The 25,265-nt window shown below is 40.9% G+C and overlaps 2 protein-coding genes and 1 pseudogene across 2 annotated transcripts; 2 read left to right on the plus strand and 1 right to left on the minus strand.

Annotated features, from left to right (window-relative positions):
- Positions 1-419: 419 nt before the first annotated feature.
- Positions 420-3,472, plus strand: LOC103699879 (subtilisin-like protease SBT1.3). The gene has a single exon (XM_008781877.4). It carries the CDS (start codon positions 752-754, stop codon positions 3,191-3,193), a length of 2,442 nt encoding a protein of 813 aa, XP_008780099.1. The 5' UTR covers positions 420-751; the 3' UTR covers positions 3,194-3,472.
- A 2,960-nt stretch (positions 3,473-6,432) lies between these two features.
- LOC103699872 lies at positions 6,433-14,363 on the minus strand (annotated as a pseudogene).
- An 8,106-nt stretch (positions 14,364-22,469) lies between these two features.
- Positions 22,470-24,662, plus strand: LOC103700180 (subtilisin-like protease 3). Its single transcript, XM_008782141.2, has one exon. It carries the CDS (start codon positions 22,470-22,472, stop codon positions 24,660-24,662), a length of 2,193 nt encoding a protein of 730 aa, XP_008780363.2.
- Positions 24,663-25,265: the final 603 nt, after the last annotated feature.

A 25,265-nucleotide genomic window follows, 5' to 3' on the forward strand; every position in this document is an offset into this window, starting at 1 on the left:
ATCAATGGATAAGGTATTTCTCTTTAATAAAAGTATAATACATATTTCACACAATTTTTTTAGAAAAATAAATGTTGAACCAAATATAAACCATTCTACAATGACCACTTTTTTACGGTCAACAAAATATGCCAAAATTATTTTTTTAAACATTATATTTCCAAAAATCAAATTTTTAGAAAAATATTTTGATGATTTTTTTTTCACCAACCAAACGAATCTCTAGTTGTCTCTCTATCTCTTTGTATGGAGTATTTTTAAGACCTTTTGCATGGCGAACGTGATAAGGTGGCATTCTTTTAGAGAGCTTAGTATGGTATTGCAGATTTGCAGCTGTGCTTGGTCAAGCTGCTTCTTCCCTCCTTCCACCTACCGATCATTGTTGTCTCCTGTGCATTTTGGAGGGGGTGAAATGGTAGTATCTTTAGCCACTAATAGTAAGATAGAGATGAGGAATGCTCTTTTTTTGATTTATTCATGGGACCACATTATCTAAATTAGACAAAAAAAAAATTTAGATACTGGTCCCATCAATCTAACTCCGCGCTCCAGGGCCTCATCAACATGAAAGCACCATTACTTCTGGATGCGAGCTGAGCTGAACTCCGTCCCGTTCGCTGGAGCACTCCATCAAACCCAATAGCTTGCCAGACCTGGACCGGTGCACCCAAATAAATAGCCATCAATTTCCCAGCACCCACAAGCACCTACCACCTTTATTACGGCCTACAGGGAGAAAGCAGCCATTCACATGCTAGTCCCATTAAAAATACCACATTCCTCTTCGTACTGCTCCCTGCTTTTATCCACCGCCCTTCAGTCTCGCAGCATCTCGCTCGCGATGGCCGGAAGAAGCACACCGACAACCAGATGGCTATCCCTCTGCGTAGCAGCACTCCATCTAACCCTCTCTCTTTGCACCACCACACCACCCAAGCCTCCTTCCAGGACATACATCATCCACATGGCCAAGTCCGAGATGCCCCAAATCTTCACTCATCGTCTCCAATGGTATGCCTCCACCATCAAGTCTGTAACAAGTTCCCCCAAGCTAGAAGCAGTAGCAGAAGAAGAGGAAGACCCAGCTGAAAGGATTATCTACAGTTATGAAAATGCCTTCCACGGCTTTGCCGCGAAGCTCACCGAAGATGAAGCCGAGAAGCTGGAAAGCATCCCCGGCGTGGCCACCGTGCTCCCGGAGACAATCTATCGACTCCACACAACGAGGAGCCCGGAATTCCTTGGCATCACCGGCGAAAGCAACAGCATGTGGTCGGCAGCCCTCTCCGATCACGACGTCATCGTCGGCATCCTTGACACCGGAATCTGGCCCGAAAGCCCGAGTTTCAGTGACGGAGGCATGACCGCCGTCCCACCCCGATGGAGAGGCGCCTGCGAGACCGGTCGAGGATTCACCGCAAAGAACTGCAACCAAAAACTTGTCGGTGCCCGGATATTTTACCGGGGCTACGAGGCCTCCTCGGGGGCCATCGACGAGAGAAGCGAGTTCAAGTCCCCCAGGGACCAGGACGGGCACGGGACCCACACGGCGGCCACGGTCGCGGGCGCGCCCGTGCGGGGCGCCAACCTCCTCGGCTACGCCAGGGGCACCGCCCGCGGGATGGCGCCGCGCGCGCGGGTGGCGGTCTACAAGGTGTGCTGGACCGGCGGGTGCTTCAGCTCCGACATCCTGGCCGCCGTGGACCGGGCGGTGGCCGACGGTGTGGACGTCCTCTCCATCTCCCTCGGCGGCGGGATCTCCACCTACTACCGCGATAGCCTCTCGGTGGCTGCCTTCGGGGCCATGGAGATGGGGGTGTTCGTCGCCTGCTCGGCCGGCAACGGCGGGCCGGAACCCATCAGCCTCACCAACGTGTCCCCCTGGATCGCCACGGTGGGGGCCAGCACCATGGATAGAGACTTCCCGGCTCCTGTTAGGCTGGGAAACGGGATGAATTTAACTGGTGTGTCGCTCTACAAGGGCCGGAGGAATCTCTCCCCGCGGAGGCAGTATCCTTTGGTTTATATGGGCGGCAATACTAGCATTCCGGACCCGAGGTCCCTTTGTCTGGAGGGGACGTTGGATCCGCACGTAGTGGCCGGAAAGATCGTGGTATGCGACCGTGGAATCAGCCCACGGGTGCAGAAGGGTCAGGTGGTGAAGGACGCGGGGGGATTGGGTATGATACTGGCAAACACCGATGCTAACGGTGAGGAGCTCGTGGCTGACAGCCACCTCTTGCCGGCTGTTGCCGTCGGAGAGGCTGCTGGAAAAGCGATCAAGCAGTATAGCAACGTTGGCTCCCATCCCACCGCGACTATGACATTCGAGGGGACCAAGGTTGGAATCCGGCCGTCACCGGTGGTGGCGGCGTTCTCTTCCAGAGGGCCCAATATCCTCACCCTGGAAATTCTCAAGCCGGATGTCGTGGCGCCGGGTGTGAACATTCTTGCGGCGTGGAGTGGTGATGCGAGCCCGTCGAGCTTGCTTGCCGATCACCGGCGAGTCAGGTTCAACATCCTGTCCGGGACCTCGATGTCGTGCCCGCATGTCGGAGGGGTTGCTGCATTGCTCAAGGCCAGCCATCCGGATTGGAGCCCATCTGCCATAAAATCAGCTCTCATGACCACTGCCTACACTCACGACAACACCTTCAGACCTCTCAAGGATGCTGCAACTGGTGCGCCTTCGACCCCCTATGATCATGGCGCCGGCCACATACGTCCAGCCAAGGCCGTAGACCCTGGTCTGATCTACGACATCAGCCCCGACGACTACTTCGAATTTCTCTGCACTCAGAAGTTGACACCGTTGCAGCTCAAGGTCTTTTCCAAGTCCTCAAACCGGACCTGCAAGCACAGACTAGCATCACCAGGGGATCTCAACTACCCAGCCATATCAGCTGTCTTCAGGGAGCAACCGGCTCCTGCGTTGACGCTGCATAGAACCGTCACAAACGTCGGCCCTCCAGTTTCCACGTACCATGTGAGGGTCACACCATTCCGTGGCGTGGATGTGGCGGTAGAGCCCAAGACCCTGCACTTCACTCACCAGAACCAGAAGCTATCTTACAAGGTTACCTTCAGAACGAAATCCCCCCAGCCAATGCCTGGCTTCGGAGCCCTGATATGGAGCGACGGTATTCATTTGGTTCGAAGCCCAGTTGCAGTAACGTGGCTGGCACCGCTGTAAACCATTCTGCCGGGTGAGCTTGATCCAGGATACGACCAAGCATCCCACCATGGGTAAGAGAATCATCGATTGGGTAGAAGAGATCGGTTGACAAAATTTTATCTGGGCATCAATGAAAATCTAATGAGTTTGTGGAGCTTATCCTGTTTAAATTGCAAGTTGTAGCTTTTTAAATTGCAAGTCAGTAAGTCATGGTCCATCAAAAGCTTGTAGTTGGCAGATTATCTCATGATTCGTTTTTATGCAAGTTACGGAACAGCAACGTTCAAGAAAGAAAAACCTTTTTAACTTGTATAGCATAACCAGCCACCAGGCCTAGCTCGAGCTTCACACCACCACATGTGCAGTATCTTTTTGTAGTTCTCAACAACTCCTGCGCTACTCGCCATGACCACAGCTGCAACGCCTGAGTCTGATTTGTATTCAGTTTCATAAACCACAATGGAACGACAAATAATATCAACAACTCTAATCATCTGTTTAGCACCCATGAAGTGGGCTTCACCTGTCTCACTAGGTTCTATTGTTCCTGGGTCACCCAGCGGGCTGTACATGATAGAAAACTGACTAGCAAATAGCAATGCATCATAAAATACATCCAATGTCAATACTTCCATAGCAAGAAAAAAAAACAGATATAGTAATTCCTTAAAGAGCAAATTTATATTGAAGTGCTTCAATAGAGCACGTCAGACCTATATGATGCTGGGTGGTTCACAATTTCATGATTGTTTCCCATGTTGATAGAATCATTATATAGAATTCAGAAGCGGCAAACTTTCAGTTTAAGAAGATATGTAGAAGAGTGCGAAGAGATAAGAGGGAGCTGCATGATGGATTGGTGGTTAAGCCACTTGTTTGCTCTTTTAAAAGGTCATGATTTCATGGTGCGCACACAAGAGGGGTATAATTGTAGGTTTGTTCATTAGGGCATGAAAAGAGAGGTTTTTCACCATGTCAGGTCAGGCCAGGCTAGAAGACAGCATTTGTAGCTCCAAGAGTACCACTACTTTTATTATTTTCAGGGGGTGGGGTTAGAGATGGGAGTATAAATCCAACTTTCTGACAGACTTATTAATCGCCCGAACATAATGTCAGCCCCTGAAAGAAAGAATCTCCGACCCCATGGATGCCACACTCAAAATATCTGGTACACAAGTGACTATATATTTTGGTAATGACATTAACGCCTCCTGTAAGTTCTCATCTCCTTTGGAATGGTTGTTTGAGGGAAGATGCTAGAAATACAAAGCTAGAACCCTAGTTACAAGCCTTCAATTATTGGTTTTATATCCCAAGAAGCCTATATCCTGCGAATCCAGCGGTTTTCCACCGGTTTAGCAAATTCATCAAGACATTCAAACAGATGGTGTTGGAAGCGTAGCAGAACTGCCAATTCATTCTCTTTATTTTCTCTCTAAGGTATTACTAGACGGCTTCCCTTTTGTTCGTTTCAAATTCCCAGTCCTGGACCAGAATCCACAAGAGCATCTTCCCCTTGCTGTTATCACCACCCAAGCACCACAAATTATTCAGCAAATAACCATTTTAACTTTAGCATCTGTCCTGTCATTGCCTTCAAACAAGTTAGTAGATCTTCCGACAGATACAACTAGCACGTTGTAATTTCAAAATACGCTTAATCTCCAAGAAGATATAGCCCAAAAATAACATTAAAAAGTAGTCCAATCGATGAATTCTATTTCTCTTATCTACACAATCATCATGATAATTATGACATTTCCAATACAAGCTCTTCCATTTTGTGCCCTCATAAATGGTTCTAGTAATTTCACATGGAAGGGTCCTCCTGAGAAACCTTTTGACCCCAATCCAAACTGCTGCACCAGCACCTCCACAGGGTTCACTTGCCACCTTCAAAGGGCACACACCGTAAAAGTTTGATGTGATTCAACAGTATCCGATGCACTAAATAATAGAAGTGTCGGAGGACCATACTTTTAGGTCCATAGATAAAATATGTTTTCCACATTTTTCACTCCTTGCATTGGAAAAGATTAAGTGTAATTAGCAAAAGTAGGAACTGCATTCAGGTAGAAGTAATTTTCAATAATTTAACTATTTTCCTTAAGCACCACCAGCCATAAAAGAGTGTTAACTATCATCCTGTTTGACTCCAGGTAGAAGTAATTTTCAATAATCTATGTAAAATGGGTGCAATTTGGGGTGTGTAGTCTTCAATCGATCTGAGCAATCTGATGTATGGGTCAGACTATGTAGATACCTATTTAACCTTGGACCCTGGGTTCAGCTAGGGTGAAAAAATATTTAAACAATTTCATGTCAGACGGTTCATCTAGAGGCCCAAGAAAACCCAACGACATTGATATTGCACAGAGCTCCCACCTAACACACCCTAAATTTATAGATAGATGTCATCACAAATTTATAAAAAGCCACGCAAATCTGAAACAGAACTGCTAGATCCAGGTCTACGATCTATATGCAATTCCTTGGCTGGGTCGAGTACGCATGTAGAGAAAACAAACTAGAGCAGACTTAAATGATCCAAGTTACCAGTAAATATTAATTCAACTTTACTGAGACAGACTGAAACTTGTAGTTAGAAAAATATGGTAACCCCATTTAACTGTTTACTAAATGCTTAGAAAAATGGGAAAATGTTAATATTCTGCGACAAGTAAAATCTTGGTGAGGGTGGGGCTTGAACGCAGGTCCTTGGTGCCAATCCATGCTAGTCGCCTCCCTCAATGCAATGTAGATATTAATAGAAGGCTGCAGTCTTATTCAGTTAAAAAGTACACTATGGCTTTGATTATTAGTGCAAAATCCCCAACTCTTAACATTTTTATGTAAACTAGCAGTTGTGAGACATTTTTAGATCAACCTCCACAAGAAAATCTTTCAGGTTCAATACGTATTCAAGGCCTGACCCTGAGGCTAGGTCAGTTTTTTTACATGAAAATCACGGACCAAATCAAACCCTCTGAAACAATTTAGCACATTTATGAGCAAATAATACTGGAAAAGAAATCCAAAGTGACATTAGAATATACTCATGCAAAGCGATAAACACTATGATTTACTTCCAATGCATTGTAATTGCAAGAGCTCAAACTAATATAAAGCATTAGAAAAGTTCTAAGCTCAATAGCTAATGAAACCAGCCCTGGGATATCATGGAAAGCGAAAGTGCCATTCACCCATCAACTACTCGCCCACCGACATGCATGCACACCCTAGTCCCTGCCCTTTAACAGGAACACACACACACACACACGTAACAAGCACGATAAGTAACTTCTCCAGAGAAATGGTTCACATACATGTAAGATAAGCATCATAAGTGGATACCTTATCAGATGAATGATCTGGTGGATCAAACACTTTCCCAGAACTTGCTACACCTCTAGTCAAATCTCCAAATTCATTATGGCCCACCCATGCTTACCAGGTGACAAAGCACTAAAGCTGGCCTCAATTCTGGCTAATTCCATGTTCACCTGAACCAAGCATACAACACCAAGTATTACAAGACCTTGGAACTCAGCCACAGAATCCGAAACTAACAGAATCTACAAAGTAACAGTAATCACAGTTGTTCAGTTCAATTAAAGGTGCATTTAAAAATTATCATATATATTAAAGAAAATATATGTTTCATCAAGAAATAGCAATTTGCAAAATTTTGATTTGAGTAAATTTAGAATAGCATGTTCCTTGATGTCGAAACATAAGCAAACTATCATCATTAAGACAAACAAGCCAATAAACTAAATTCTTTTTAATTAAGAGATAAAGTCAGTGTGTAAAAGACTAAATTCTCATATCTATTAAGTCTTCTTTTTAATTTAAAGAACAGTGAGGAGTTCTAACCCCACATCCTACCCTATACTTGCACAAAACCCCCCACCCCACTCCACTTGGGCCAAAATCTAAATCCCGGCAAACTGAGCCAAATGCTTGCAGAACTGAGGTACTGAGAGACAGGCTAGAGAGGAAGAGATGGGTAGAGGAAGGTTGGTGCCCTTCAGCATTGAACCTCTGCCCCTTGTCTTAAGTGGGGCAAGGGGTGGTACCATCCAAACTCATGTTCAGTGGTATCATATCTGTTAATGATCGTTTCCACAAAAACCTAGCAATTTACAATATTTTTGGTATAAATAGACTGAATAGCATGTTTCCTTGACCTGAACATGTAATCAAACTATCACTATTAACACAAATAAGCCAATAATATAGGAGATAAAATCAAATGTAAACACTAAATTATCTTCACGAATCGGAATATGTTTGTGCAAAGAAACACTTCAATTTGGAAAATATCACTCAAATTAGGAACCACATCAAAATATCACCAAAATATTCAGGTCTGCACATGCTATGGATGCTTTAGATTCCCACCAAATTCTTTTAGAAAGGATCTTAAATATGGACAACAAATAATCAAACTATAACCATTATCCTTGTCCCAACTATTCAAGTTGGCTCCATGAGCCAACATTTGCCAATTATTCCTACGTAGGCTACCTCAGATGTTACTGCAAGCTTTTCCTCATCCTTTTACACAACTTCCAACAATTGAATTGTTAAGTTATTAGTGTTCTTGCTCTTCTCAAAAAGTTATTATTGTTTTTGGAGCAGCTTTTAAACGACAAATAAGATACAGGATAAGCTTAGAGAAATATCTACCATCGGAGGTTTGGTGGGTTTTTCCTGCTCTCCAGGCTCACGAATCCAAAAATTCATTGGAAGATCATGACCATGACAGAGAATATCATAGCAACTGAGAAAAGAAAAAGGGTTAACAAGAACTTGCCGGAAAAGATCTTGAAAAGGACATGACAAAGGATGGAGTATGATAATCTCCGTCAATAAGAGTATAGATAGTATAAATCTGAAGATTTAGAGAACAACTAAAGTATCTGTAAGTGAATTTATAAGCTTGGGTGAAGCCAACAAACAGTCCTACAAGATGCAATTTGTTGGCGATTACAAAGAGATAGTGTACTACTCTGTTATACTGGCAACGCTAAGGCATCAGTATTCCATCAAAAACATTAAGGCATGCATAAAATGTACAATCTTCCACTTACTAGATAATTTTTTTATTGTTATCAACAGTAAAGAAGTGCTAGGAGTGTGTTGAAACTCCACAAGAAAGAGTGCCTGAGTTGTGATTTGAACTATGAAAAATGAGTTTTAAGAAGATGAAGGAAGTGGTAACACAACTCAAACAAACAATGAGAATTAATAAAACTAAAACCCACCAATTGGGATAAATCTTCTTGCTCATAAATCTGATATACTTTGTGTATGAGGATGCAACAGACAGGTTAAAATAACACTTGTATAAAACTTTGAGGTACACTCTTGGGAAGTTCTAGGTTTTATTTCAAATTAGCCCGAGGCAATTCATCTCCTTCATGCTTGTTATATACGGCTGGTAAACTACAAAAGGGTCAACAAAATATATCTCTTGCTATGATTTGGTATTACATTAATGAAGTAAAAGATACGACATCTTCATCAGATTCAGAAAATAAGCACTAAAAACTAATAATGTGAACCTTTTCCAAGGTCATTTGATGTGATTGCATAATAAAAATGTTTGAATTAATTATGGGTGCTTAATAATATTGCTCAAACATTTCTCCAAGTTGATGTATCGATATGAAACAAGCACCAGCACTTAAAGTTCCCCAATGAGATGATCGAACATATAGTCAAGAAGCATACACAAAATTATAGAAATAATCAATTATATCATATTATACTTCAAGCTGTTATAACATACAACTAGCATAACCATATTCGTTAATTTTGGAGAAGACGAAGTCATATTCAAGATTTTTTCTGGTGTTGTTAAGAATGTCTAAGAACCATAGGCTGCATATCAACTTCAAGATGTTCTACTATTGTACATTTGATGCTGTTAGAAAAAATTAATTATTATGTTAACCACACACAACCATTATCTCATCTTTCTACTATGGTTATTGGTTATAGATATCCTATTATAGCTACAAAATATGGGGGCAAGTACTGAATTTTTCTAACTTGGGGTAGATAGAGTGGTGGTGTACTCAAGAATGCTTGTCTGATATGACTAAGAGCAACACTGTCTAGCAAGTTATATGAACTAGCTTATTGGGAAACAAAGAGTGTGAAAGCATAGAATATGGCAATTCTTGGGATAATGTAGAGTTAATGTGAGATAAATCTGAACAAGGTTGAAGTTTTTACAATCATAATAGAGAAGTCCATCCTGTTTTTTGCTTTCCCTGTTGTTTTCTGAGTTCTAGCCATGAAAAATTGAAGAGGAAAAAACAAGGAAGCCCGGGTATGTAGTTTTTCCCTGTTTCTTTTTTATTTTCTTTTCTTTCTTTTGTTCCTTTCCTTATCCAGTCTTTTACTTATTCCTTCTTTTCACCATTCACTGAGAAATATTTTGGAACTTTTAAAGATTATTTAATATTTACTAATAATAGTATTTATAAAGAATCAAGACACCAAAAAGGATTGAAGGATACTAGAGTTTAAGCTTATTCAGACCCTAGAATCTTTTCTATTTTTGGTACAATGTACTGTGTTGAATATGTACATAATTGTATGCCCAGCTGGTTAAAATAGTTGCGATATAAATATCTTTTCTTGGAAATTTTGACTTAGTCATTCCAAACCCCCCTCCCCCCCCCCCCCCCCCCCCCACCCACCTCTTCAAGCAAAATCCTAGCTCTGCCATTAGATGGCAGTAACCTATCAATCATGATTGCTTGGTCTAGATATGACAAATATATTCCACATTTCAGTTTACGTACCTCTTGTTCTTTCAGAGTGAATTGGGAGGTGTGTAATAAATAAAAGCAGAATGTATTTACGAGTAGGACATGGAATGCACAGCCTCTCTGCACAAATCTGATCATGCTCATTGCAAATGCCCATGGCATTTCAATGAGTTCCCTATCGCTTTGTCCTGAATTTGGTGCAACTACTATGCCTCCTCAAACATACTCATCCCGCACACTTATCCTTCCTATTTTTACCACATCTTTCTTCACGTTATAGTTTGCTTTATGTTCAGATTTACTTTCTTGGTCTCTTTTTATTGCTCCATTGTCAAGCTGTATGACAATACATTCCTTATTAGCATTTACAAATGTCAGTTGAGTCGGTAATGCATGTGTTGGTCAAAAAACACCCTAGAGGCACCTTCTAACTTAAACTACCCAAGTCTAAATATATTATACAAGTGCCTTTTTTTAAAAAAAAGACTACACATACACAATAACTGTGGTTTGTGCAAGAGGATACAGCACTTTGGCAGATGGCCATAATCCCATCAATCATGATTGCCTGATTCAGATTTGATGAATATCTTTGAAATTCATCTACTTCTTTTACTTTCCTCTCCATAATAAGAGAGTTAATATGGAGTGGCATATTAACTAGGAAAGAGTGTATTGAGAAGAGGGAAATGTGATGCACAGCCTTATCCCACACATCTAGCCATTTTAGGCATTTGCATTATACATAGTATAGATATGCCTTTATATCTCCATTTTGTTGGCATGATAGTCCGAAGATAACAAAATTACTTGGTGATATCTCTTTACCATCAATCTTAAATAGTCCCTTTTCATTTCCATTTCCTCTGAAATGCATTCTATATTTTTCTTTCTCATCCTACTAATTTCTCTTATTTTTTTTAAACTTTTGTCCCATATTGTTGGTGTTTACCATTTTTCAATGCTCAGCAAACAACAATAAATAATCTTCAAATAACGTCGTGCAAAAAATCTTCCTTTATAATAGCAATAAGTTGAATTGTTGCTAAAGTAAATAGATATGTGCTTGGTGCTGCCCCTTCGTGAGTTCACATGACAAGATTTCACATCTTGTCACCACAAATTACAGCACCTTGTAACTCAGCACAGATGTACTTAACAATTGCAATGAATTATCCTTCCTCCTCCCTGTCCATAAAACTACACTTTGGTACTGTATTTTAATTTTTTGTGTTTTTGGAAGCTTCACATCATGAAGCTTCTATCGTTGCGCTTTTGCTACATGACCAAATTAATATTTTTTTTTCTATTTCTATAAAACAATAGTATCTCATAGACTAATATCCAAAAATGTAATCTAGGAAACAGAAAAATCTAGCTTTGTGTTATCATAAATTTTTTGACTCCATCATGCATCAAGATTACTTTGACTTTACAGAGATTTGTCTGACAATACCTGTGGGCAATATTATCTCATAACTACACTACATTGGCTAACATAATGAATACACATTCTGTGACTGAGTTTAAGAAGCAGCATAATTCAACAGAAGTAGGGCATGAGAAATAGGATACTACTGAGAGAGAGAGAGAGAGCAGAAAGAAGGAAAAGATCTGTTCTAAGTCAATGTTGAACTTTTGTTTCAAGGATGTGGACATGGGCAAGTCAAATACTTACAATTAGAATTGCCTTGTCCAATCGATATAGCATTTGACCTGTCTGCTCCAGAGCATCTACCATGATCTTCACAGGCAGATTTCCAATGAATCTTGCTACTTGATTAGTTGAATCAACATCAACACCCTTTACTCCTGCTTGCACATGGTAAAGGGGAAAAAATGACAGAGATATAATAGAAGCAAGTGACAAGATTGTATCAGTACAGTTATGATGTATACGATTGCATACCATCAAGCTCTAGCAGTTTATCTTTTACTGCCGAAACACAGCCTTCCCATTTCATATCCACCATGAGTTCTGTCTGAAATGATAAGAGAGATTTTGAATAAGAATAAGATGCTTTGCATACACAAATCCAACTATAATGCGACTTGAGATGCATGCAAAATAGCCTAGCTGATAGGATTGGTCATTCTCTAACCAAAAGAATTTGAATCTTTTTGTAATAATAAATAAAGCATTCATCAAGTGTGCATATTACAAAATAGGAATTAAGCATCATACAGATATTATAGCTTAAAAACTAAAATAAAGCAAAACAAAAACAAAACCCAAACTCGTGTTCACAATTTTAAAAAATATTGCAAATGACAAATGCACAAACTCTGGATATTTTTGCTTTTGAGGTAAACGAACCAGTGCTAGGATGAAATTTAAGTCATCGATGGAACTCTAACATCCTGTTCACACTAAATTTAAGCCTGGTTTCTGTGACAAAGCATATAAGCATTTGTTTTATTATCTGTTCGAGTGCAAGTAATAGCAGGTAACCGCACTTGCGACCAGTGAACTTGTAATTATGTTTGCAATAATTCACAAGCCCGATCCATGCATCACAAACAATCACTTTATCCAACTGATCTAGTTATGACTATAGAGATATGCCACTATTCAAAATCTGTATGGCACAACATATGTTTATTGATTCACTTATATATGCAGACGGACCTACATCTTTGTGCAGCTATATATACAATTTGATGCTCGGTCTTCCTTTTTCAGTTTCCATCACCATCACATCATCCTCAAGCAAATTGTTAAAAAATAAGTGAGGAGCCAAACGAACACAAAAACATTTTTCCTTCATAAACACAAAGGAAGTAAAGTTTACAAGAAGCAATTGAACCTGCTTAAGATGGCTAAACTATATATCTATTCTATTTGAACAATTTCTCAGAATGTTTTCAATTTACACATTTAACTATCAAGCAATCCGTGCCATCATGAAAGTAACAAACTGTAACCCTCGTAGTTTATCCAATATCATATCCGGCCACTATAAACACACACCACCAACTGGTCCCTGAAATATGTACCAGTTTAAATTCATCTTCAGAGTAACACAGAGTTATAAAACATATAATATAACATCCTACAACCCTTTCTTTAAAATCATATAATCAGTCAATGTTGCTTGAGCAATTCAATAGCACAATTTGTTCATGCAGCAGATTGTTTCAGTTCAAGGAAAACTAAATATGTCCCCAAGGAATTGACAAGGAAAGATCAAGGACTTACCTATTTACTCAATAAAAGGTCCAGAAGCAATCTACAGAGTTTCTTCTGAGAAATAGATGGAAGAGAAAAAATCTCTTTGTTATGTACTCATTTTATTTAAGTTTATTATATTAAATTAATTATCATTTGGGATTTGTAGGTAGTGACAGATAGTTATTACAGTTTCTTTTTATGTACGGGATGTTACTGGGAGGTAATTATTTTTGCAAACTATATATGCCAATGTGTATGAATATGAATAAAAATAATTCAGATCTAAAGCATTATTCTTTTGGAGCACTAAGAGAGCTGATCCCCCTAAAAAGACGGCCTTCAGAGGTTGGTTCCCCTCGAAGTGAACCCTTTTCTATTTATTTTCTATTTTTTGTTTACTTTTCTTGAATGAATGAATGAATTATAAAAGTTTGGGATTAGTGCGCAGTTATAGACAGTTATTTTAGTGTTTTTTTAAAAAAAATCTATGGGTGGTTACTAGGAGGTAGATATTTCTATAAACTATATATACCAATTTAAATGACTATGAATAAAAAGGCGAATTCAGATCTAATGTGTTCTTCTTTTGGAGAAGTAGGAGAATTGTTCCCCTCGAAGAGGATCTTAGGAGGTTGGTTCCTCTATATCTTATCCTTTTTCTGAATCAGGCACATAACACTATTCAATTGGAAAAATAAAAAGTACCAAAAAGAAAAAAGAAAGCAATCGACTTACCCATCAACTCCAGAAGAACCATATCGTGCTTTGTGGGAAAAACAAAAGGAAATAAAGAAATAATTAGAAAGAAAGAAGGAAAAGAATTCAGTAAAACAGTGGAAATAGAAGTCAAGAACATCAGGAAAAGAGAATGGATTTAGATTGGAGGAAAGAAGCCAAACTTGTTCGGAGGGCTCGAGATCGGTCGCCGGGGAGTCCATGGGGTGGGCCGCTCGGGTTTCTTGGCGTGGCGAAGGTATTGCGCTTCGACGCGAGGCGAAGGTATTGCGCTTCGACGCGAGGCGAAGGGGGACGGGAATGGGAGATGGGAATTGGTTGGGAGTTGAGAAGAAGACGAGGAGGAGGAGGAAGATATAGCGATTGCTGCGATCGCCGCTTCTCGGAAGGCGGAGAACGCAGTTGAGGCTCGAAGAAGAAATGGTACCGTCTTATTTTGAGGCTTCTTTGTCCCCCGCTGGTCCTCCCTTCCGAGGCCTTCCACGTTTTCCATTTTCTCTTTTCCTGTTTTATTTCAATACCACTTGCTAAAAAAAGATAAAAGCATAATCTAGTACAAGAAATTCTCTGGAAACTGGAAAGATTATATTTATAAAATCAAATTTAGTATGCTAATTATGGTTTTTATCTTTCTTGTCTCTAGTGTATCTGATATTTTTATTAGGAAAGAAATATTATTTAATAAAAAAATTTATTATTATTATTTTGATGAAACTAGTAAAGAGGTTTATCAATAAAAAAGAAAAAATATTTCTGTTTCTGTTTCAAAAACACTCTCAAGTCAAACCCTGGTGTGAAATTTGGATCTTGTGACCATTTAAAGTCTCAGGATGTGGGAAGGGATATAATAACTTAATATTTTGAGATTAACAAAACAAAGCTATTTATGTTCAAAAAAGACTGGTATAGCAAGAAAGTGTTGGCCTGAAAATCTTTATGAAATTGTTTGGAACTTCCAAGCAATAAATGCTCTTGCTTGTTGGTCTCGATGAGGTTTTTTCCTCCACTGCTTCTTCTTACGAGCATCAATATTTTCTATCATGATTATCAGATACTTGGTTTGGAGCCATTTAGCTTCTTTTTCTCACATCTGTTTCTCTTCTCCTATTCCGATTATCAGATACTTGGTTTGGAGCCATTTAGCTTCTTTTTCTCGCATTTATTCCTCTCCACCCTTGATAATGTAATGCATATCTGCCCCTCATCTTTGTTGTAAATACGACTAATCTTTAATAAAATCCAGGTGGCTCCTTTTGCCTCTCTTTGTGTGTGTGTGTGTGTGTGTGTGTGTGTTCCATGATCGCCTACCTGTATTTTTTTTTTGAATTCTTTTTACTGAATCTTCTTGCTGCTAAAACGAAAGAAATGGTAAATACGAAAAGTAGATATGGGAGGTGGATAAATGAACATAAAATTTAAAAGATTGCCTACTTGGAATCAAAGTTTCATTTTGATTGAAATTGCCATTATTCAAAATACTATGGGCTCGTTTGGTTCGCGGGAAGTATTTTCCCTCCTAGGAATATGATTCCTGGGAATCAGATTCCTAGGAAGAGGATATCTAGGAAAGTACTTTTGGCATGTTTGGTTAACCATGGGAAAGTGATAAATTTCCAAAGTGCTTATGTTTGGTTGACCATCCACTTTCCTAGGAAAGTTATGTATAATTCCTATTATGCCCTTAATAAAAATTAGGTCTTTAATGCCTCTTTAATGCTTTTTTAATGCTGAAGGGTCTTTTGGGGAAAAAATAAAAAAGGAGTGATTCCCACCTCATGGGAAAGTAACTTTTCCATGTTTCTCATGGGAAAGACTTTTTCATGAAATGTGGGAATCATATTCCCATGGGAATACAACTTTCCCATCTCTCTCCTTTGAAAACTCCAACCAAACAAGAGGCATTTCATTACTTTCCCGTTGACCACACTTTCCCCCCTCTTTTTCCTGCGAACCAAACGAGCCCTATATTATTGGATCTGGACTCGAGAGTGGGTGCTAAGAGAAAACATGTGAAACTCTGTCCGTTCTCATTCCAGTAAAGAGGAGGTTTTACGGTAGAGCCTCTCCATTCTGGAAAGATATTTATAAAGTCTTTTGGGTCTTCTAGAACTGCACGACCTTCAAGCTTAGTAATGGTGAACAAAAAAAATAGATCTTGGGAAGATGGATGGCTTAGTTCTATGATTCTATCCCCCTTGTCCCTCGCTTCTAGGAGTTATATCATAGAGCAGCCAATGAAACTTTTTATGTCGGTTCATTCTGGAGTCGAAGAGCGTGACAATTAATAGAGGATAAGAGTTCATCGCCCTCTCTCATACCTTGAAACAACTTAGATGGATCAACTTCAGGACCTACTTTCCTTCGTCCAACATTCCAGATTAACAGATATGCCTGCCTGGAAGCTTTGTAGAGATTGGACTCTAAAGTATTAATTCATACTATAGGTTCATTAATTATCATAGAGCTTTGCTTCTTTTTTTTTTTTTTTGTTAAAAATGGCATTTTATATAGCTCTAATGTGAGTACAACTTGCCAGGTCAAACGAAAGTAAAAGTTAGAGCTTTGCTTTGTCCGTTCCACAAAACAATTGGAAAGGCTCATGTTCCAAAGAAGCTTAAAGTTTGTGAAATTTTAGCAAGAAAATGATGGAAAGCAACTTCTAGAAAGTTCATCAGATTATAAGGAAAGGTGGGTATCAATTGTTTATGCCCATTATATGGTATATTTGGCATGAAGAAATACAAGGATTTTCTTGATGAAAAGATAGGCCTCAGCTACTTCTGTCTTATGCAGGCCATTCATGCCTTTAACACATGGGCCAAACTATGCTTAGCCAGCTTAATTGTAACTATATCTCCACCAGGCTATCTTTCTTGTACATAAGGGTGCAAATGGGTTGGATCGGACTGGGTCATAAGTGACCTAGATCCAACCCGGTTCTTTGTTTAGATTTTAAAGTTGGACCCGGACCCAATCCAATAGAAGATCAGTTTGGATCGGGTCCATTGCTAAAATTTATGACCCAACGAGTCATTCGGGTGAGATCAGATCCATCTATAATCCGATCCCAACCCAAAATTACGTGATTTGTTTTGATAACTTAATTTGTTCTACAATTTATTAGCCATAATTAGCAAGGAGGAAAAATGATTTTAGTATATAAGACTAAAATGAGAATATGTGCAGATAGGGCTGTTAACGAGCCGAGCCGAGCTCGAGCCTCCTCGGGCTCAGTTCGGCTCGTTTCACAAAATTTCAGGCTCGCGCTTGGGCTCGGGCTTGGTACCGAGCCCTATATTGGGCTCGAGCTCAGGCTTGTTTGGCACAGCCCGGCTCGGGCTTGAGCTCGTAAAGCTCGTTTGCCTAAGCCCGAGTCCGAGCCCGCCCCATCCCCATCTCCATCCCTGAGCTCGGTTCGTCGTCGGAGAGAAGAATGAAGGAAGGAAAGAAAGAAAGAAAGAAAGAAAAGAAGAAGAAGAGAAGAAAGAAAGAAATTAAAAAGAAAAGAGAAGAAAGGACTCACCGGTTCGTCGTCGCGTGCGGCGGCCCCGGCTTTGGCCGCGAGCACCGCCGGCACGGGCGTCGATCACAGGCACGGCCGCGGGCGCCACGGGCTCGGTTGCGGGCGCCCCCGGCCGTGGCTCGACCCTCCCGTGCAGGAGACTCCTCCCCTGATTCACTAGTGGAGGAGGGCTTCTCCTCCCCTCTTCTGTCGCCAGTGGAGGAGTCGGCAAAGAGAGGAAAAGAAAGGGGGAGAAACGGAGAAGAAAGAGGGGCCTCGCTGGTGCTGGAAGGTTCTGGAGAAACTGAGAAGAAAGGAGAAGAAAAGAAAAAGAAAGAGGAGGAGGGAATGGGTTAACGGGTTGGGTTCGGGTTAACGGGTTGAGTCCGAACCCGAACCAATCTAATCTGATTTAAAGAAATTAAATGGATTTGGATTAGCTTGGGTTGGGTGTGATCTAAATCCAACTAGGTTCAATCAGATTGGAAGTTAAATTGATTAAGCTAAATAAAATTTAATTGGATTGAGTCCAAGTTTAATTGGGAACCCATTCAATTGTTAATTGGACTGAGCCCTTATTTGGGCTCGTTTGGGCTCGTGAGCTGCTCGGGCTCGGGCTCGGATTTAAACGGGCCTCGTTTTAGGCTCGGGCTTGGGCTCGTTTGACTAACGATCCGAGCTCGAGCCGGGCTTTTACTGAGCCAGGCCCGAGCTGAGCCCAAGCAGCTCGCCCTGTTAACAACCCTATGTGCAGAGTGGTACCGCATGTGGTTATGCAAAACTTTATAATATGTAGATATATTTCACCTTCTAGCTTTCTTTAAGCTTCTTATCCTATTGATAATCATTATTTTATTATTAATACACTTGGTGTTGGCATATATTGGCATGAAATTATTAGATTTTATTACTTCTCTTTTTGTAGAGTTACTTGGTTCTCCATATTCTGGTGTTTGGTATTCCTTGTTTAGTTATATTTATATCAAATTCTCAGATTACATTAGGGGACTTTAAAATTAACTGAGATCATGTTTTTATTCTAAATGATGATTCCAATACCCCATCATTCTTGTGCAAGACATAGCATCCAAAATAATGTCCTTTTCACAATAGGGACCACGTGCTGTCTGTATCGTCTCGGCTAATTTGGTATTGTCTCTACAGTGACTCTTCGCCAGCCAATAACAGGGATAAAGTAATTGGATGCATATGAAATAGGTTTAATTTCTCAAGAGCAATATTACCTGATTCAGATACCATGCAATTGGAAAATTCAGGTCATAGTTTCCATATTGACCCTAGTTTCTTATGTTTGAGCTGAATATAAGACAAAATTAAAAATCCAAAATTACCCAAATTATCCATATGAACCCAAAAAATTCGAGTTTGGGTCGGGTCTAATTGGCTTGTAGGATTGGAAACCCAAAATTACCTAAATATCAAATGAATCGGATCGGGTTGGGCCAGAATTCAGAAAATCCAGACTTTGCCCGAAAATGAAATGAGCCCAATTTTAGAATTCAATCTGGCCCACGAGTCCTTTAAAATAAGTCGGATCGGGTTTAATTGGATCGGATCAGGTCACGAGTCAACCCAACCCATTTGCACCCCTAGCCTTTCTCTTCTCCTCCCTATTATAATTTTTCTTCCTCCCTCCTCTCTCAATCCATGTTACTTGCACTACAAAAGAAATGATATATCATGGCGCTTTGTTAAGTCCTTATCGACGCTTTTAAGCTTCGACAGGTTTTCTGTCGACGCTCCCAAAAGCGTCGGGCAGGTGGGGTGGGCACAGTTTGGAATCGGACGATCGGCACCGGAGAGGAGGAAGACGGGGGGCTAGGGCAGCACCGGAGAGGAGGAAGGCGGAAGCTCGGGCAGCGCCGGAGAGGAGAAATAGGGGAGTAGCTAGGGCAGAATGAGAGCTCAATCGGGGTCGGGTGCTGGGTTTGGAGGGGTCATCGCCTTCGATGACACTTATAAGCGTCGTCTTAGATCCACACTTATACACGTCGTGTTAGCTCGACGCTTATAACCGTCATTTTAGGTCGGAGACAACAATGATGCTTAAAAGTATCGTCCTAGCTCCAGTTCCACGCTTCCCAACATCATTTTCGCTTGAGGACTACGACGACGCTTTTTCCTAGTGTCGGCATTCAAGAGTGGGCTTTGCTTCTTTTTTTTTTGTAGTGTTGCATTATAATTATATTTTTCTTTTAATAAATAAATCATGGGAAAAGTGTCACGCTTCCTCCACATTATAAGGTTATAATGACGGTTATGTTAAACCATGCCTTTGACAACTTGATGCTAGGACTGCAGTGGAAAAAGAAAAGAAACAATAAATAAAAAGATAGAAAAGACAATCCCCTAATCAACATGGAAGACCATACGTCTAGTCAGAGGGGCCAACTCCCTACGCATGTATCCATGTATCAGGACCACCACAGCTAAAAAACATGGCTTAAGCGCGCACAATAATTTGTTTAACCAGCCAGAATTTTAAAAAAAATGACCCAACGTAAGTTCTTAGTTGCCTTATTTCATTTCTTAACTTTCTTTTTACTTCAAAAACAATAATTTTTATATACCTTGAGCTCAAAATCAAATGTATGTGGAAGAAATATTTACTAAAAAGAAAGACAGGTTAGTAATGGATAGAAAAAGAACCGGATCTTCTATCTACTAATTAGGTGCCAATATGTTTATAATTTATGGACAACAATTAAAGTGCAACTAAACCTAAGAGGATGGCCTACCAGCATTAGCGATCTGTACACTAAATGGAGAAACAAAAAATTCCAATATCCAATGAGAAGAGCTACGGACCAGTTGATTGTTGCTATATATTGAAAACTATGGAGAAAGCGAAATGTTAGAATTTTCTTAAATAAATCAAGTTTTATCTATTGTGTTTTATAGAAAATTTTATCAATCTTTTTCAGCTGGAAGCATTTGTATTCAAAGAAACTCCTAGATCCTCATCTCAAACTTTGGAATAAACTCGCAACATTGGCGTCGCATATTGAGAGATGTTGATTTGTTTTACTTAAAAAAAGGCTGACTCACATCAGAATACAGCTCATGTAGTTATATATTGAAGATATAGAAATCCTTCAAATCACTTATTACTACTTATAGACCACTATATTTTATAAAAGACTTGTATTACTCTTTTATGTTTTTCTTTCTGGCAAATCTTTTGTAAATAGTTTCAATAAATTTTCTTTTTATAATAAAGGATAGGTAATTGTTCCTCCTGCTTCATAAAAAAAAAATAATCTTCCTTTTATACATAGTTGGTACAAAGAAGAAAAAGCAACGTGATGCAGTTTGTGTTAATCACTCCATATTAAAAAGCAACATTAGCAAATAAGACACTACAAGAAACTTGGACATTAGCGACGCTTTTTTTGGCTATTAGCGACGCTTTTAAGCGTCGGTAGAAACCATCCTGATGCTTTGCAAAGCGTCGGTAAAGCGTCGCCTATGCTACAGTGGAAAAAATATTTTCCAACGCTTTAAAAAGCGTCGATAATTACAATTTAGCGACGCTTTTAAGCGTCGCTCTTTACCGACGCTTTAAAGCGTCGCTAATTACCATTTGCCAAGAAAATTACCATTGGCGGTCTGCATCTTCTCCTCCATTCCATGGTGCTGATGGAACACAAAGAGAAATATAAACAACCTTCCCGATCGGTACCTTCATTCCATCCATGCAGAGTGGTTGGGTTTGGCTATATACAGTTCTTTCTTTTTCAGATCCACCGATGTGGGACTAAAATGAGGTGGTTTTTTGGCTTCCGACGATGCTTTTAACGACGCTAAAAAGCGTCGTTAAAAGCGTCGTCAATTACATATTAACTTTGACGATGCTAAAAGCGTCGTCATTAAAAATTTTTGCCGACGCTTGGCATAAGCGTCGGCAAATAAAAGTCGGAATTTTACTTTTTTGGCGTAGTGAGAAAAGAAACTAATACTGTATTTGCTATAAAAGTTGTTACCGACTTAAATTTATAGAATTTGTTGGAATATAGAAAGAGAGATATTTCTGGAGAGAAAAGGACAAATAGGCGAAATACTTCAAAATTTTTTTTATTCATTTTAGCTCTTACCACTTTCTTTTTTTTTAAAAAAAATCACATTACTTAGATAGTATTTATACGACTCCTAGGTACATGCATAAACCCAATATATGAACCACTTAAATGCACATAAATATCCAAATATAAAAACTAGCCAAATATATGAATACTTAAATACAAAGGAAACCCAAGTTCATGAACTCATCCATACATGAATGATCTCAAGATATCCATTCACACATTCTAAATGTACCTCCCAAAAGACATTCATTGAATTGAGTTTATTTTCTCTAACAGAATTGAATGTCAAATCTCTTTATACCAAAGAAAGAAGCCGCAAAATCATTTTTTTTCATCTGGGTACAGCTGTAGATTGTTTAATTTAGCCTCACAGCAAACAAAAAGAGAAATAAAAAAGCAAAAGGCTCCATTAAAGATCCCCGTGGTAAAAATCTAGAGCTCCGCTATCGGACGTCAAAACTATCCTTACTTAGACAACTTGAAATTAGGAATTTAATTATTGAAATATTTGTTGAAGTTTTGGAGTCCTAGTGCGATCATTTCGCAGTCAAGGACGATTAGAAAGTAGTAATTCGTTCAGATTCGTCATCCCTGTAAAAGCGAGTAAATCTTCAGGCATTCAACTCCTGCCATCTTTAACCACTCCGACCCAGCTCATTTTCCCGTTCCTCGGAGCAAACCACTCCGACCCAGCTCATTTTCCCGTTCCAAACAACGAAATCACTGCAAATTAAACGACAGCTAGCACAGCTTTAGATATAGTCTCTAATAGACAACAAATCTACCGAATATTTCCATAAAGATTTAACCGCAACATCTCCGCATCTATTGATTTTCTTTTTTGCTCTCTTTTTTTGGCAAATTATTATTCTTAACAAAGCTTGCTAAAGCACTATATATATGCGACGACCAAATGCTAATGCACTTGCAGGTCCGAACAATCCAAATCAATTCCATCTCTCTTCTCCTTTCCACTATGGAAACCCACAAAATGACATCCTTCTCTATTCTCCTCCTTTCGGCCATCCATCTCCTTTCTATTTTCTGTCCTGTCACATATGGCTACCACCATGCCAATGGCGACGTCTCTAGTCAGCCGCAGGTTTACATAGTTCACGTACTACCCCCTTCAAATGCTCCCAATGCCTTCCCCACTGATCTCGAAAGCTATTACAAATCATTTTTGCCCGACTCTACTTCTGACTCGGGTGAGACGCGGCTGATCTACTCCTACACAGAAGTATTCAGCGGTTTCGCTGCAAAGCTAACCCAGGAGGAGGTGAACAGCGTGGCCAAGAAGCCTGGCTTTCTGCGTGCCTATCCTGACAGGATCGTACCCCTGCTCACCACCCACACGCCCAACTTCCTTGGCCTTCAACAAGGGAGAGGGCTATGGAATCCTTCTGGCCTTGGCAAGGGGGTCATTATTGGGCTTTTGGACTCTGGAATCCACCCCACACATCCTTCATTCAATGATGATGGAGTGCCTCCCCCCCCTTCCAAATGGAAGGGGACATGTGGATTCCGCGTTGGTTGCAATAACAAGCTCGTTGGCGCCAAGACCTTCATCATTTCTGGCAATATCACCGGCGACGATAGGGTCGGCCATGGCACTCACACTGCAAGCACTGCTGCGGGGAACTTTGTGCAGAATGCTGAATCTTTTGGCCTAGGCAACGGGACGGCAGCTGGAATGGCACCTCATGCTCATGTGGCCAGTTACAAGGTGTGCGGCGCAGCGGGCTGCTCCAGTGCTGATATTTTAGCCGGGCTAGATGAAGCCGTAAAAGATGGTGTCGATGTGCTCTCGCTCTCGATTGGTGGGGCTTCTGCGCCTTTCAACACGGACCCCATTGCCATAGGCGCCTTTGGTGCCACCGAGAAGGGGATCCTTGTCACTTGTGCTGGCGGTAATGATGGTCCGAGTCCTAGCACAGTTTCAAACGAGGCTCCATGGATCCTCACCGTGGCTGCCAGTTCCGTGGACAGAAACTTCAGATCTATTGTGACGCTTGGTAATGGAGAGCAGCTCTATGGTGAATCTCTTAATCAACCCAAAGACTTCAGACCCTCCTCTCTTCCTCTAGTCTACCTCCGTGATATCACCTGTACCACTGTGGATGAGGATATTACTGGCAAGGTCGTAATGTGCCTTGCTGCTGGAAGTGAACAAGAGGCAGCTGCACGCATCAAGGATGCAGGTGCGGCTGCGATAATATTCCTCTCCGGAGCGTATCATGCCTATTCCATCAGTCTTCGAGATCTCGATATGCCTTCATCCAAGCTGACCTATGAAGATGCCTCCAAGATTTCGAAATATGTGAGAACGACAAGGGAGCCGACGGTCTCTATCACCTTCAATGGTACCGTTCTTGGAGTATCCCCGGCTCCAGTGGTTGCCTTCTTCTCTTCCAGGGGACCGAGCGCGGCGACCCCAGGCATTCTAAAGCCTGACATCTCGGGACCAGGTCTCAACATCTTGGCTGCTTGGCCTTTTCAGGTGGGATCTGGGAGGAATGGTGCGAAGACCTTCAACATTATTTCTGGTACCTCCATGGCAACCCCTCACTTGAGTGGCATCGCAGCACTCATCAAGAGTGCACACCCTGATTGGTCGCCGGCTGCGATCAAGTCTGCCATCTTGACAACTTCTGACGTTGTGGACGGTAAGAAGAAGCCGATCCTGAATGAGAAACACGTAAAAGCGAGCTTCTTTCAAATGGGTGCGGGCCATGTGAACCCATCAAAGGCTGCAGATCCTGGGCTGATTTATGACCTGGATGTCGATGAGTATATTCGATATCTCTGTGGATTGTTCGGCAGACGCGGAGGGGATTCTGCTGTACGTCAGGTTGTTCGCCGGAGAATTAGCTGTTCTAAGGTGGGGAGCATTTCTGAAGCTGAGCTGAACTACCCATCCATAATACTGGCTCCCGGGTCTACGGTGAATCGAACGGTGACCAATGTTGGGAGGGCAAATGAGATTTACAAAGTCGAGGTGGAAGGACTGAACGGGGCAGGAGTTTCGGTCACTCCAGCGTTCCTTCGGTTTTCCCGTGTGAATGAGAAGAAGACTTTCACCGTGCGTGTGGATGGTGGGCAGAGTGGTGCGGAGGGGAATTTGAGGTGGGTTTCGCCTCTTCATGTTGTTAGGAGCCCCATCATCATCTCTGGTAGGGCATAGAGTTGTAGAATCGCAACCACTTCCGCCCCGTTTGGTAGTTAGTTTTTCAAGCGATATTTGCTTATTTTGTGTTCGTTCACCAAGTAAGAAATTAATAAATATTAATTTTGTGGAGGTAAAACCTAATGGATGCTGTTCAGAAGCATTTCTTAAAACATCTATGTTCTTCATTGATGATGCTTCTGCGGTGTAAAATTCGCTGGAGCTGAATAGATGCCAATATGTTTGGATCCCCTCCGGTCGAGGATTGGATCTGGGAGCTTTATTCTCCAATCATGAGTCCTAGAATTCATCTTGATGTAATGGGCCCTTTCTAATTTAGGCCGTCATGATAATCACGAGCAGACGGTCATGGGAGACTGTAGCTTTCCATTGTATTGTCCCACCGGAATGCCAACTTGACCACATTTGTTTCAGGACCTTTTGTATGATATATGTGATGAGCTTACATAGAAGATGGTATAGATTCACCCTTTAAATTGTGAATCTCAGTCACTACCGATGATTTGTCGGAGATCCTCGGAAAGTCGTGAATTTAATATTTGTGTGCTGCTATATCTCCTTTGATGCACCCTCGGTCTCATAGCAATTCTTAACCCTAAA

Source organism: Phoenix dactylifera, chromosome 2 (assembly GCF_009389715.1).
Source record: "Phoenix dactylifera cultivar Barhee BC4 chromosome 2, palm_55x_up_171113_PBpolish2nd_filt_p, whole genome shotgun sequence".
NCBI classification, from domain to species: Eukaryota; Viridiplantae; Streptophyta; class Magnoliopsida; order Arecales; family Arecaceae; genus Phoenix; species Phoenix dactylifera.